Source organism: Cetorhinus maximus, chromosome 2, assembly GCF_964194155.1.
Source record: "Cetorhinus maximus chromosome 2, sCetMax3.hap1.1, whole genome shotgun sequence".
In the NCBI taxonomy this organism is placed as follows: Eukaryota; Metazoa; Chordata; class Chondrichthyes; order Lamniformes; family Cetorhinidae; genus Cetorhinus; species Cetorhinus maximus.
Genome location: NC_135880.1, coordinates 87,789,647 through 87,805,656, shown reverse-complemented (window position 1 = coordinate 87,805,656; position 16,010 = coordinate 87,789,647). Strand labels below are relative to the sequence as shown.

The window sequence follows — 16,010 nt, the reverse complement described above, 5'->3', positions numbered from 1 at the left end:
AAACCCGCATCTCAACCTTCGCAACACAACAAACAAGCACGCAAAATTTACAACTTATACCGTAACTAATTACAAACTAAAGTTCAACGCTGAAAGATAATAAAAACTGAGAGTTTATTGTTTGAGTCCTTTCTGGTATCTGTGACTGCAGCTGAAATTTTTCATCGTGATCTTGAAGTTCTAGGAGTGGAGTTGAAGCCCATGTAAAATTGTAACTGTTGGAGGCAATTTACTTTTAAAATGTAATCCGTCTTTTCTAAAAAGTCGATGATTTTTGCACTTGAAGTTCCTTTTGATGACAAAATTCTCTATCTCTATGCTGGATTTTTAACTTTAATAGAGATAGGACCTTAACTTGGGAGAGCAGAGAAGGAAGCTCATTACTGCTTTATAGGCAGCTTTTCCAGGCTACTGACTACTTCTCCCGATGGTGGCTTTTGTTTCATGGCTGGGGATGATTCGATTCTGTAATGTCCCAGCCATTAATCCCTGAATGAGTCATTATCCATTTGGATGAAATGGGAAAAGCACCTCTCCATGTAGCTATTGTCCCAGTAGACTCTGCTTGATACCTCTGCTATCTCTTCTATCTCTGTCTTATAGATGTCCAAATGTGAGGCCCAGTGCCATTTTCAGTAAATCCTTTTGAAGTTGTTCTTGACATCATCAGGTGTGAAATTCCAGAGAACGATATTGTGGCATGTCTGAATTATAATTTGCATTGGAACTTGCAAAACCAGATGTCAAGTGACTTGTGGCAACCATTTTAAGTCAGTGTCTTTTCTTGCTTTTAAAAAAAAGTCCTTTTTAAAAGGTTCAATATGTGTTTGATCAACCAGTGAAACTAGAGATTGAAAACACTCATGCACAATCTTCACATTGAATGGATAAATCAAATTAGCAAAGCTAGCATGGAGGGTGAGTTTATAGAGTGTATTCAGGACAGTTTCTTAGAACAATACATTCTTGAACCTACCAGGGTCCAAGCTATTTTAGACCTGTTAATGTGTAATGAAACAGGTAAGACCTCATAGTAAAGGATCTTATAGATAAGAGTGATCATAACATGATAGATTTTCGCATTCAGTTTGGGATTGAGAAAAGTGGGTCCATAAATATTGTCTTAAACTTAAATAAAGGCAAGCACAAGGGTAGGAAGATGGAGTTGGCTAAAGTGGACTGGGTAAATAAGTTAAAAGGTAACACAATAGAGTAGTGGCAGACATTTAAGGAGGTATTTCATAACTCTCAACAAAAATATATTCCATTGAGGAAGAAAGGATGCATAATCTGTGACTAACAAAAGAAGGTAAGGGTGGTATCAAATTGAAAGAAAAGGCGTACAATGCTGTGAAGATTACTGCTGGGCAGAAGATTTGGAAAAATTTAGAAAACAGCAAAGGGTGACTAAACAAATGAAGAGAGAGAAATTAGAGTATGAGAGAAAGCTAGGGTAATGGGGGGCAGGCAGGAAAGTGGAGTTAAGCCCACAATCAGATCAGCCATGACCTTGTTGAATGGAAGAACCAGCTTAAAGAGCCAAATGGCCCACTCCTGTTCCTATTTCTTATCTTCTTATTATAATCCATGTTGTTCTTCCCAAAATGCATCCCTTCACACTCATTTGCATTAAACTACATTTGCCATTGTGCCCATTTCACTAGTTTGTCTATGTCCCCCAGAGGTCTGCTACTATCCTCACTATTCACTACATTCCAAGTTTTGTCATCTGCAAACTTAAAAATTATGCTCCCTGTACCCAAGTCCAGGTCATTTGTATAACAAGAAATGCAAAGTTCCTAATATTGATCTCTGGGGGAATCTCACTGCATATTTTTCTCCGGCCAGAAAATCATCCATTCGCCAGAACTCCCTGCCTCCTATCCCTTAGTGAATTATGAACCGAGTTACCAGCACCCATTTAATATGATATGCTTCTGTATTCTAAATAGTCCTGCAATGAGGAACTTTATGAAATGTGTTTTGAAAGTCCATATATACATTGCTGCATATTCTCTATTACTTCATCAAATAACTTAATCAGGATATCAGACATGATTTGCCTTTAATAAATCATTACTGAGCATCCCTTATTAACCCATACTTCTCCCAGTGAGAATTAAGCTTGGCCTTATCAATGGTCTCTAGTAGTTTTCCCAGCACTGATGTCAGGCAAACTGGCCTATAGTTACCAAATTTACCCTTCTCCCCATTTTTGAACAGGTGTATAATATCATCATATCCAAGGAGGATTGAAAGATTGTGGTCAGAGCTTCTTTCTTCATCCTTGTTTCTGTCAGCAACCTAGGATGCATCATATCTGGACCAGGGTAACTTGTTAATTTTAGTGACGCTATATGCAGGACCTCTTTTCTATGGGCAGAATTTTATGTTCCGCGGGCGGGCACGCGCCCAACCAGAACAGGCATAAAATTGCACAAGATGACATCGGGCGAGCGTCCCATCATTGTGCACTTGTGCAATATTTTGCTTGGTGAGAGCGTGTGGCAGTCAGAAGAGTGCCCGCCGACAACTAAGCGGGCAATTAAGTTCATTAATGGCACAATTGTAAGCGATTTTTCATGGTGGCCCATCCAACCTTACGGCTGGTGGACAGGTCAATCAGCCAGGCGGCCTTTACATTTTTGATAAAACCTCATCCAAGGGTGGGATGAAAACACTGTTAGAATGTAAAATAAAAAGAAATATCTGGAGACAGCATTTTTATGAGGAATGCTTTCAGGTGCTTGATTGTGCTGCATGGGCATTTTTGTGCTTTCTTTTATTACTTGGAGGTCTGCAGCTCCCTGAGGAATCTGTCTACCTTCAGGGAGCTCAGTGGAAGCGTTCACCAGCACCCGTGGTGACGTTGGCGCCCACTCTCTTCCCATGTTTCTACCTGGGAAAGCTCTTTGAGCCTTATACCTCTTTTTCACCCTATGACTTTAGCTTTTGGTGCTTTCTTCCTTTTACCTTTGGCTGCCTCAGTCCATCTCTTTGGAACTCCCTACCTAAAAATTTGCCCCTCTTAATTTTTTTCTTCCTTTAAAAACATTCTTAAAATCCATCTTCATGACCAAACTTTTTGATCTCCCCTCCAAATCTCTCCCCTCCATGGTTTCTTATCCATGCTCTTACCTTATTTCTATTTGAAGATTTTTTTTTTACATTAAAGTTGCTATGTAAATCCTGGGTCTTGTTTTCTGACCCAGAAAGGGTATGATCATTATTTTAGAGCCTTACAGCAACAATATAGCAGGTATGGTAGTGTTGTGATTATTGTGCTGCACGAGCAACCCAGAAATTTAAATGCCAATTTGTGAAATTAAGTTCAATAAGTCATGGTTACATGGTGACCGAGGTTGGGAAATAAGTACTCCAGGGTACATTATTTTTCGAAAATATAAACAGAATGGCAAAAATGGAGGGCAATCCCATATTGGAAAGGCATTAGTGAGGAAGGATCTTGATTCAGAAGATCGTGAAGTAGAATCAGTATGGGTGAAGATTAGGAATAGGAAGAGTCAGAAAATGCAGGTGGGAGTGGTTAAAAGCCCCCTATACCATTGGACAGAGCAGTAAACAATAAATTATTGGAGTGTGTAACCAAGGCAATGTGTTAATTGTGAGGGACTTCATATAGCATGGACCAATCAAATTGACAAGGGTTATTCTGAAGATGAGTTTGTAGAAACAGAGAAAGGAGAACTTATTATGGGAATGAGACACTGGGCAGAATTTTCCCTGAATTTCACTAAGTCAGGTAGCACCCATGAAAAGAGATGTTTTTTCCGCTGGCTACAATGGCAGGTCTTTGCACCATTTCGTCCACTTCCTGGCAGGTCCCTCATGCCTCATTAATAATGCATGCATGGGAAACACGGCAGATTGCTAACTGGCAGGCTCGGATTTGCCTGCCGCGCCATGACCTCAGTGCTTCCTCGCGCCATGTACCATATTTAATGCACACCAGAGCGCAGCCTACTTCATGTTTACAGACCAGAGGACTGCTCCAGGTGACAGATGGCCCTGAAAGCAAAGAAGATAGCAGCCCCAAAATTTAGTGATTTGGGGTGCCTGCTGGATGCAGTGGAAGCCCGCCGTCAACTCCTCTACCCCTACTTTGGGCAAAGACCAGCCACCAAGCTCACCAATCCAGCATGGGAGGTGGTGGCGGTGAGTACCAACGCCCTCCAAAAGAGGACAGCCAAACAGTGCTGCAAGAGGATGAATGATCTCTTCCATTTCGCCAGGGTAAGTCACTCTTCTCATAACTCTCAACTCACACACTCACACACCCATCACACACATTCCCTGCCAGCTCAAGGGACATTACCACTCAATCTCTCACAAACATCCTCATCTCCCCTGTCCATTGTGTCCTCATACCATCCATGGCATCACTCACATTCCACACATGCCAGGCTCCTTCTCATCTGGCCTGGCAGGCATCTTGCTTACACTCTCTCCATCTGTCTCCATGCAGGATAAGCTAGCCCACAACAACAGGGAGACGTCCCAGGCCATTGAAGGAATGTCTGACATCAAGGTCCTCAAGGCCCTTGAAAATAGAGCCATCAAGCTAGCAGGCCAGGATGTGGACCGTTCCTGCACAGGCGGTGAGGTCGGTGGCGCTCAACCAAGTGAGGATCCTGCACTGCAAAATCCATCAGACAACCATACTGTGAGTGATGTCTCCTGTTTCACAGTCCCCTGCTATGCACTGATTACCTCTTTTTACTATCGCAGGCACATCCAGGAAGCAGCCAAGGGTGGCCTTGAGCCAGATCATCGACTCCAGCCCCGAAGACACCTTGGAAGAGGAATCCACAGACACTGACATTGAAGGCTCGTCACAGCATTCACCCACACCCACACCAGCGCAAAGACACACACCTCAGTGGGGCCTAGTTCTAGAATAGCCTCGGGGTCACAATCTGGTATGCACATGGCACTGTCTGATCTAAAGCAGGCAGAGAAAGGGAAATCCAAGGGTAGTGGCACTCGGAGGACTGCTGGATGCCAGGGATCTGCTGATTCCAAGTCAGACGAGGAGCCTCTGGACCCGGTTCCTTCTCAGTTGCTGGAGCTGCAAAGACAAGCTCAGGAACGTCAGGAAAGGATGTCTGGTGCACTCCTCAGAATGCAAGACACGATGGAGAAGTCCGTCTGCCTTCCATCTGAGGTGATAGTGCTGGCATGCCAATGCACTGAGGTCAACACTGAAAGGATGGCAGCCGCCACGGAGACCTTGGTCCAGGACATTGTTCCTGCACTGCTGCAGGAGCTGCTCTCCATCACTGAGGCAGTTGCTGGCATCTATCAGTGTCAAGACGAGAGGGGTGGAGGGCATCTCAAACTCATTCCAGTTGCCCCTTCCTCTCAAGGGGTCAGCCAGGGGCCCTCAGGCACCCATAAGGAGGAGGATCAGCAGGTGCAAGACTGAGGCCATCCACCCAAGTGACTCGAGGAGTGTCCAGCCCATCCAATTCCCCTCTTCCTGTAAGCCCCGCAGCTCTAGCTCTGCAGGCCAAGGAGGGTGCCACTGCCACACAGCAGGACCCCGAAAGCAGGCCTATAGAAGACTACAGAGACTTCTTTAAGACTAACTGCTCTCAAGCCAACTCCTTCCCGGCAGTCACCAGAAAAAGAACCACAAAACTGTCAGGGGTTCAAAATTTCCTTTGCCACAAAATTTCCTTGTGAAATATGCCATTTCTCCCTTTTCTTATCCATACTACAATGATTAATGATGAGCAGAAGTTTCCTCCAAGTAAACCTTGGGAAGACAAAGCCAATGTTTTTTGTCTCTGTTCAAAACGCCATTCCCAAGCTATCAACCCTGTCCCTCTCTCTGGCAACAGTCTGAGGTTCACAGAATCACATAATCACAGTGCAGAAGAGGCCCTACGGCCCATCGAGTCTGCACTGACACGTGAGAAACACCTGACCTATCTACCTAATCCCATTTACCAGCACTTGACCCATAGCCTTGAATGTTATGACATGCCAAGTGCTCATCCAGGTACTTTTTAAAGGATGTGAGGCAACCCGCCTCCACCACCCTCCCAGACGGTGCATTCCAGACCATCACCACCCTCTGGGTAAAAAAGGTTTTCCTCACTACCCCTCTAAACTTCCTGCCCCTCAACTTGAACTTATGTCCCCTTGTGACTGACCCTTCAACTAAGGGGAACAGCTGCTCCCTATCCACTCTGTCCGTGCCCTTCATAATCTTATACACCTCGATCAGGTCGCCCCTCTGTCTTCTCTGCTCCAGTGAAAACAACCCAAGTCTATCTAACCTCTCTTCATAACTTAAATGTTTCATCCCAGGCAACATCCTGGTGAATCTCCTCTGCACCGTCTCCAGTGCAATCACCTCCTTCCTATAATGTGGCAACCAGAACTGCACACAGTATTCCAGCTGTGGCCTCACCAAGGTTCTATACAACTCCAACATGACCTCAGTACTTTTGTAACCTATGCCTCGATTGATAAAGGCAAGTGTCTCATATGCCTTTTTCACCACCCCACTAACATGCCCCTCCGCCTTCAGAGATCTATGGACACACACGCTAAGGTCCCTTTGTTCCTCAGAACTTCCAGTGTCATGCTGTTCATTGAATACTTCCTTGTCAAATTACTCATTCCAAAGCGATTCAGCCAGTCTGTTTGCAACATTGGTGTTACATTTGACCACAAGATGATCTTCCGGCCTCATACTCATGTCATCACCAAGACTGCCGATTTCCCCTTCAAAAACATCACCCAACTTTACCCGTTTCAACTCAACTGCTGCTGAAACCCTCATTCACACCCTCATTATCTCTCGATTTGACTATTCCAACACAGTCCTGCTTGGTCTCTCACATTCTTTAAACATCCCCTTCTGTAAACTTGATGTCAAATAAAACTCTGCTGCCTATGTCTTAACTTGCACCAAACCTTGCTCTCCTATCACCCCTTTGCCCACTGGCGTACAGTGGCTCCAAGTCAAGCAATTGCTCTATTTTAAAATTCTCATCCTTTTTTCCAAATACCTCCATGGCCTTGCTTCTCCCTATCTTTGCAATTTCCTCCAACCCTCACAACTCTCTGAGATATCTGTGCTCCTCTAATTCTGACCTCGTGCATCCCAGATTTTATTGCTCCACCAATTGGTGACCACGGCTTCAGGTGCCTAGGCCCTAGCCTCTAGAATACCCTCCCTGCACCTCTCCATCTCTCTACCTTGCCTTCAGCCCCTAAGACACTCCTTAAAACCTCCCTCTCTGATCAATCTTTATCTGACCTGATATCTCTTTATACGGTTCAGTGTCACACTTTGTTTTATAATGCCCTTCTGGAGCATCTTGGGAGTTCTGATGAAGAGTCATATTAGACTCAAAATGTTAACTCTGTTTCTCTTTCCACAGATGCTGCCAGACCTGCTGAGTTTTCCAGCATTTTCTGTTTTTATTTCAGATTTCCAGCATCTGCGGCATTTTGCTTTTATTTACCTTGGGACGTTTTATTACTTTAAAGGTGTGATATAAATAGTGGTTGTTGTTAATACTTAATATTCTGTATTGGAAGCAAGTCAGTTGTAAAAAAAAATGAAATTGTCGTTGGTGACAATAGCCAATCAGCAGCACGTTTTAAACCCCACTTGATAGCCTTTTTGGAAGATAAATTTGGGTGTGGTATAAAACCGGCTGCCTATTCCCTATCACCCATTTTACACTACCACTCAAAACTTGTTTCACTCCCAATAATGTCAAGAAGTTGGGGGTCCACCACTATCTCCAGAGCAACTGGACATAGGCAATATACACAGGAACATTCACATCCTAAGAATAAATTTTTAAAACTTATATTCTAATTTAAATGGCTTTATCTGATGGTTCAGCTGTATAATGTTAGCATATGCAGCATTAATTTCTCCACATGCTGAGTTTACAATCTCAACTGGACACACTGAGAGCAATAATAAACAGATGCTAGCCATTTTTCACAAGTAACCCATAACTTTTTAAAATTAAATATTAATTCATCCCATCTCTAAAAGGAAAACCGCAGAGTACTTTGATTGCCAGTTAGGGAAAGAGGGCTGAGATTTTCCACTTTTGCAGAATTACAGTGCATCATCTTCATGGTGGAAATTCGGCCCATCCTTATTCCTAACTGATTTTCTAGGACAGGGGTTTTAAAACATTTGGTACAACTCTGATTGAAAAGTCAAATGCAGAATTCACTGGTGAATCTGCCCAATTTTCAACAGTAGCATGTTGGTGGCATGGTGCCTTGAAAAATAAGGCTGGTAAAGTACGTAAACATAATCGCCAGTCTTTTTCTTAATGGTACGGAACTGAAACTTTTAGACCCAATTTTCTAAAACTTTACCCAAGAAATGGTATTCCCTTCTGGTTCATGGATACACCAGGGCTGATATGCAGAGCTCAGATGCTCCCATGGCTTTAATTTCTAACTTTCACAACTTCCAGCTGACATTGTCTTTCCACTTGGAACGTGATTAAGGTGTTTTCCCTTGCAAAAATAGCATTTGTCATATGCTTTCTCCACACCATAAAGGCCTGCCAAAGCAAACGTTTGCCCCCAGTTTGATGCAGTTCCCCTGAAAAGGCTGGGGAGCTTGTCACTGGTCTGTCGGGGCCAAAGGTGTATCCTGGGTGATAGGCCTATGTTTCTCTTCTGGATATGTGCCTTAAATAAAGGAGGGAAATTAATCTGGTTGAAAATCTCAGAAGAGGTGGAATGGCTTATAAGAATTTTATGCCACATTTTGTGGGAGTTACACTGGGTAGTTGGCATAACTCCAGCAAAAAATCTGCGCTGAACTAAATTATTTTTCCCTTCATAATTGAAAACATTAAAATTTTATCTAACATTGTTGTTTTAGACATTAGGTAATGAAACACATGTGTATTGTAGGATGATAGAAATTCATTAAATCAACAAAGTGCATTAAAAAACCCATCTAATTCTCATCCAGGCTCAAATGTTATATTTCTTCTTAACCCTCATTTATATCAATTATCGACGATAGAGGTTCCTTTCAAGGGAATTTAACAAATTCTAATTTGTATCAAGGATTGATGTATAATTCTGCAGGCCCATAATTGTAGAAGCTCAATAAAATAAAGAAACTGAAAACAGGTTTAAGAGCATGTCATTAACGATAAAATGTTGATCTATTTATTAAGCAAAATTTTCATTAGTCAAAAAAAACACACCAGAAGAAAATGAATTGAGATAAAAACAAGATTTAATCTAGAGAGATTTGTTCACCGAAATAGATCTTTAAAAATATCATGTTAAAAAACAACTTGTGCTTCATGCATGGAATATTAACTAGAAAAAGAAACGTTTCTTCCAAAATAGCTACCTTGGTGATTTCCACCTGAGATTTAAAGTGCATACATTCCAGATTCTTTACTTCATTTAGTTTCATCAGCTCTTTCATCTTCAGTTCTATTTCTTCCAAATCTGTAACAAAAACAATTAAAATATTAAAATGTTTTAAAAATGTTTAAGCTGACCAGATTCAAAATAGAACCACATGAATTTGCTTCATACAAATATAACTGAATACACCATGAACATTGTCCATTGCTTCATGACTAAATCTGAAAGCTATTCAGAAGAGAAAAATGCCTAGACCATTTAAGACTTTGGCCTGGATTTTTACCAAATCACGATGATTCGGGAGCCCTTTAAAAATGGCGGGCCGGTCCTGATTCCTGATTCCCGGCCCCATTTTCCGACTGTCTAATTTTCAGTGGAACAATTTTCCCGTCGGCGAGCGAGGGCGGGCATCCTGATGTCACCGCGCGTCATTTAGATTGTCAGTTTGGCGGGCACGCCGCCACGTCGGCAGCACGCCCGCCAGACTGTCAAAGGCCTATTAAGGCCATTAACAAAGTAATTAAAGTTGTTAAGAATGTTGTCCATCCAGCCTTAAGGTTGGTGGGCAGGCAAAGAGCCCAGGCGGCCTTCACATTTTTCATGAAACCTCATCCACAGGCAGGATGAGGTTTCATGAAGGGTTTATTAATTAAATAAAAATTTTTGAAAAAATTAATGGACATGTCACAGCTCATGTGACAGTTTCACATGAGGGCACATGTCCTTAAAAATTTTTTTCACCTTTATTAAATTTTTCAGAACTTAAAGTAACCCCCCTGAGGCACAGAGGTGCCTCCGGGAGATTTCTGTGCTCTTGTACAGGCGCCAACTCAGGGAATCACCCCCGCCCACACAGGGAGCGCACAGCGCTTTCTGGTGTGCGTCACGCTGGGCAGGCCTTAATTGGCCCACCTAAGTAAAATGGCGGCGTGCACCCAGTTGGGGGCGCCGATTGAGTTCGCGCTCATTCCCGCCTGCCCCCGACAGGGGAAAATTCAGCCCCAGGAGTACCTTTAATGGGTGCAGGTTGGTTCCTGTCAAAAGGCCACATCCGGCACTCCTGACCCCACCAGCCCTATTGCAGGGATAGGCATGCACTACTCCTCTGCAATTTTCATGGAGAATGGCCAGGTTTTAAAGACTCATGGTTCACAGCCCCTTAGAGGAGTCATGAACCTTAGTGTGCATGAGGGACCTTTTAAAAGTTAAGTTCAAAGGTCCCCCTCATGCCCCCTATGTCAAACTCTGGCACTTCCATGCCCATTGACCCACTGCACACCTTCTAGAACCTATGAACAGCATGGTGTATATTGAGATGTGTAACAAAATGTTGAAAAAATGTAACTCATTGATAACTTTTTCCTGTGTGTTACAAAAGTATAATAATTTTCATAATATTACTCTGGTTTATTGTACAGTAGGTTTAAGGGTGTGAGTGTTGATGGTTCTGTCTGTGTGATTTAATTACATTGGAGTCAGGTAGACTGCAAGCTTGAAATTATCAAAAGAAACAAGGTGTTGAAGTGTACTTGAAATGCTAATGAGTAAACATGGATGCTGTTTTAGCATATAAGGTGTGAAGGAAATTTGCATTTTTAGATAAGTGAAGGAATTGTTTGGATTTCAAAGAGATGTTAGGATGTTTACAACCAGCCAGATAGGCAAGGCCAAGCAGTGTGTTTATTTTCCCCAAAGGTTACTGACAATATTGGCAACATTAAAGTTTTTATATTATGGGAAAAGTGAATTTCTAAAGGTGTATGGAACAATGGAATTTACAGATTAAAGAGAGAGAAACATATATAAAGGGAAATGAAAGGCTATGTTGGAGGGCCATGTAAAATCTAACAGGAGTGTGTGAAACAGCTTTCGGGAAGCCTCCAACCATTTGTGTATAAGTCTGCTGTGTCTAGTAACTAAAGTTGGAGAAAAGCCTTTGGGAATTCCACTGTCAAAAGCTGGCTTGCTTTTAAAATTTAAAATCTATTTTGGGATGTTGCCTTAAAGGGGGTGTGTAATTGGGAGTCAGATTAAAGAGGAACTTTAGGATTTGTTATAGTATTAAGTAATTGAAGTCTTATGTACATGCTTGAAATCTTTTCTTTTGTTAATAAATATTTTAATTTAATTTTTAAAATCTCTAAAGCTTTTAGTGGATTCATTACTCCTGAATTCAGTGCTCTTATCTTCTCGTAACAAATACAAATAGCAAAACCAAAATGACTGCTAGCATTGTGATAGCATGGCCAAGTTTCCCTTAAGGATTTGGTCCACCTGGCACACATCATCTGCCACGTCATAACATATGCTTGAAGAGGAAAGTCTGGTCTGCAAGCTAATAAAAGTAACATGCAGGCTCTTTGGTTTGTGGTTTTTGAAACTTCACAAACATTTGAAACCACTTAACTTGTGTCAACAAACATTGTGAAATTGACTGCAGCAATCAGAGGGCCTGAGCTGTCAATCAAACCATGTTTCCTCTGGGGCACAGGTGTTCTCATAATGTCATAGCCGTCAGGGCTCTCAGCTAAGCCTCATTATGTATGCTTCCACATGTCTTGCCCCATCTTGGTACTTTGACTATTTCGCCAATTGTTGGTGCTACTTCCAGCACTTGTCAGTGTTGCCTATCTATTATGGCTTCTTATTTGCTACCAGCCTTGAGTAGGGTATCAATGTTGTGTCCTTTTTTAATTCTCCAACAAGTCTTTATGGAAATGGTCAATTGGGTTTGATGCAATAATAAGCTCCATGATTCTTTATGACAACTCTACCTCTGAGAAATCACAGCCTCTGTCCTTATCATGACATCGACTTACAAACCGGTCAATCGATTCTCTGGGATGTTGCCTGAATGCCATTAACTCTAGTTGGTGGATCCTGAAATTTACCTTAATTCAGAGCTAATCTTCCAATGTAGTGCTGATGCATTAATGCGAAGGAGTCCTTCGTTGCCAACTGCCATTTTAATTTTAATTGTCTGCTTGTCAGGTTCAGTGACTGTCAGACCCAAAAAACATAACTGCTCTTTGGTGAAAAAGTTTGAATTCATACAGTAGGTCTGGGGCCTTCCAATTAACAAAGGGTACTTTGTAGCCATGGCACTGATGTTCTTTGTTGTTCAAGGATTCCTCTTTTTTAATTTTAAAACTGAGCTTTTCTTAATGGAAGGCAGTACTACAAATTTGCGGGGCCTGCAGCCTGAGCATCTACCATGTCCTGAGCTCGGTAGCATGGGCTTTTTTGTTGGCTCTGTCCACAGATCACTTTCAGCAGAAAAATGCACCATGATGCCCCACCTGATTTGCAGTGTCACAGCCCCAATCTGAACCAGCTCTTATAGCCTGAATCTACCAGACACTATTTTATTTTGGCTGACTACCAATCTGGTACCCCTCCCCTGCAGTTACTCACTTATTTGAGTACTGGTTTTCAAGGGTGTTTCTTCCTCTGGACTCAGTGTCTAAACTGCCCTGCCACTGCTTTTCTAGTTAACTGCTAGCATTACCCCAGTTTTTCTTGGCTTCTCCTGATTTTCAGATGCTGCCACTTCCTGATCTCCACTACTGAAGCAAATCACTAGGACCCTGCTGTCCATCACTGTCATTCGACTTACACTATTGCCATCATATTTTCAATGTGGTCTACAAATGCATACAGCTGCCACCATGTTGTGTTATTGGCCTCTAACACAAACTTACCAATCACACATTGATGAATGGTAACAAATTCTTGGGCTCTTTGTTGAAGAACATCAGACTGCATACAGGGTTACAGGAAAGTTCTACATATACATGCAAATCGAGGGGTCAACACTGCTCCAACCACTGTATCACATGCTGCCTCACATGACTTCCTGTGGTGATGATGTAATTTTAACTATATACATATTCAGTGATATGTTAATCAAAACACTGCACTACATTGAAAAACTACAGGAAAAAATCAGCAACCACCACCTTCTCAAAAGCAAATTGGGATGCCTGCCTTGTCAGTGATTTTTTTTAAAAAAGCTGCTCCATCACAGAGAAGTGGACAGCTAAACCTGGGGGCCTGGATTTTAGTCCAGCAATGTGTTCCATTCCAGTTCTGAGGTAAGTTAACCTGGAAGAATGGGTTTCCCGAACATCCTATAGCTATTAACTGCAGGGCTCCTGTAAATTTTTTTCTGTCAGTTACTTCCTCAGGGGCAGCCTAACTGACAGGTTGGTATCTGTCAGGCAGGGAAGCCTATAGCACATAGACGCAACCAAAGAGCAGCCAGTCTGGTGAGGGGGTTGGCAGGGGGCCTGGGGTGAGATAGCGAGGTTAGAAGGGGAAAGCAGGATGTATACTGTTTAGTTCATTGGATCTGGAAGAAACACTCCTTCTCCTCCTGCTCCATAAGCAATGGCATAAATGCACTTACCTCATGGCTTCTTGCCTTCTTTCAGGTTCAAGACCTCGGAAACCCAATAAACATGAGCTTAAAGTTTACTGACTGTCAAAATGTGATATTGAGGTGACCAACTCACCTCCCGTGAGCAAATTGGTCACCCAACCCTTGTCCCGCCTCTGATAAAACCAGAAGTGGGTAGGTTCAAGGGGATAAAGGCAAAATACTGCGGATGCTGGAAATCTGAAACAAAAACAAAAATGCTGGAAAAACTCAGCAGATCTCACAGCATCTGTGGAGAGAAAGACAGAGTTAATGTTTCGAGTCTGTATGACTTCTTCAGAGCTAAAGGGAAGTATAAATGTGGTGAAATATATACTGTTTAAGGGGGGTGGAATGGGTGAAGCTGGATAGAAGGCCAGCGATAGGTGGAGACAAAGGAGGGATGGCGAAAGATATCATAAACAAAAGGTCAAAGGGTTGTTAATAGTAGTGGTACTGGCTAAAAGAGGTGCTAATGGTGACATAAAGGGTGGATAATGGCAGGGCCAGGGTCAGCACTCTGGAAAGTGACAGATGGCCCTAGTGGGAGTGGGAGTGGGAGTGGGGTGGGTGGAGGGGACGGCAGTGGGAAAAAAGATCGAAAAGGCTAAAAGCTGCGGATAAAACAATGAATAAAAATGGAAATAAATTTAGAAATAATAATAATGAAAGTAAGGGGGGAAATAAATAAAATTAAAAAAATAAAAATGAATATAGAAAAAAAGAGAGGATCAAAAAAGGGTGGCGATGGAGGGGAGAGTTCATGGTCTGAAGTTGTTGAACTCAATGTTAAGTCCGTAAGGCTGTAAAGTGCCTAATCAGAAGATAAGGTGCTGTTCCTCCAGATTGCGTTGAGCTTCACTGGAACATTGCAGCAGGCCAAGGACGGGCGTGAGAGCAGGATGGTGTGTTGAAATGGCAAGTGACAGGAAGGTCTGGGTAATGCTTGCGGACAGACCAGAGGTGTTCCGCAAAGCGGTCATCTAGTCTGCGTTTGGTCTCTCCAATGTAGAGGAGACCACTTTGGGAGCAGCGAATGTAGTAGACCAAATTGAGGGAAATGCAAGTGAAGCACTGCTTCACTTGAAAGGAGTGTTTGGGCCCTCAGATGGTGAAGAGGGAGGAAGTAAAGGGGCAGGTGATGCACCTTCTGCGATTGCATGGGAAGGTGCCGTAGGAGGGGGTTGAGGTGTTGGGGTTGATGGAGGAGTGGATCAGGGGGTCCCAGAGAGAACAGTCCCTACAGAATGCTGATGTGGGGGGGGGGGGGGGGGGGGGGGGGGGACGGGGTGAAGGGAAGATGTATTTGGTGGTGGCATCATGCTGGAGTTGGCCGAAATGGTTCGAGCGGAATTGGGTTCCTGCTTCAGAGTTTGGAATTTTGACCTCTCACCTGACATATCCCAGTCTAAATGTTTCCTCGTTCTAAACTTACGTGTATCTCATGTATTGAGGCATGTTTGAGGGCAGATTGTATACTAACCCTTGAAATTAAGTAGTAAAAATGAAACAAGGCATTTACCTGGGATGGCACTCGTGGCAAACTGAGGAGCATAAAGGTGAAAGTTAAGAAATAGGTGATGTAAAGAGAAGGATAAAAATATATAAATATGGTAGCGTGAAATAATCAATGAAAAATTGATTCATCTGATTTTGTGATCTTTAATTCATAAAATAAATTGCTGCACTTCGAAATTATGCCACATTCTATCTCAAATAGAATAGTTTTTAAGATAATTGATAAACATTAGTATCCTTTCCTGCTATAGAAGGTCACTTACCAGACTGGGTTGAAACAAGTTTAGCTGTCATTTTTTGTATCTCCTCTTTTGTCCGGTTTGGTGCTTTCTCAATTTTGCGTTTCCTTCTTTAGAAATAGAATAATGATTTTTAAGTATTTAACTGAATTTGCTGCATTGATTCAGCCCAAAGTTATGACTGTAAAAGATACAGAGCTATGAAGATTTCTTAGCATGGAACTTATTTCCATAATTAATGTCAATTTCACGTATAAAGTAAAAATACAAAGCGGAAGACAGTCAAGTTTCAAAGTAATTCAGCCACTTTATTAAACTGAAAGAAAGACAGTAAATGCTGGAAAAAAGTCAGCTGGTCAGACAGCATCTGTGGAGAAAGAAGCAGAGTTAATGGGCTGAATTTTACACAAACGAAGTACCGACGTTGG

General features: G+C 42.4%; 1 protein-coding gene across 1 annotated transcript in view; it reads right to left on the bottom strand.

The window, feature by feature from the left end:
* Nucleotides 1-16,010, bottom strand: part of LOC144691231 (uncharacterized) — a 341,534-nt gene that overhangs the window by 228,052 nt on the left and 97,472 nt on the right. The window contains exons 7-8 of the mRNA XM_078559280.1: nucleotides 15,607-15,692; nucleotides 9,389-9,489 (exon numbers count right to left, since the gene is read on the bottom strand). Coding sequence (XP_078415406.1) covers nucleotides 9,389-9,489; nucleotides 15,607-15,692 — 187 coding nt within the window. The remainder of the gene's footprint in view (nucleotides 1-9,388; nucleotides 9,490-15,606; nucleotides 15,693-16,010) is intronic.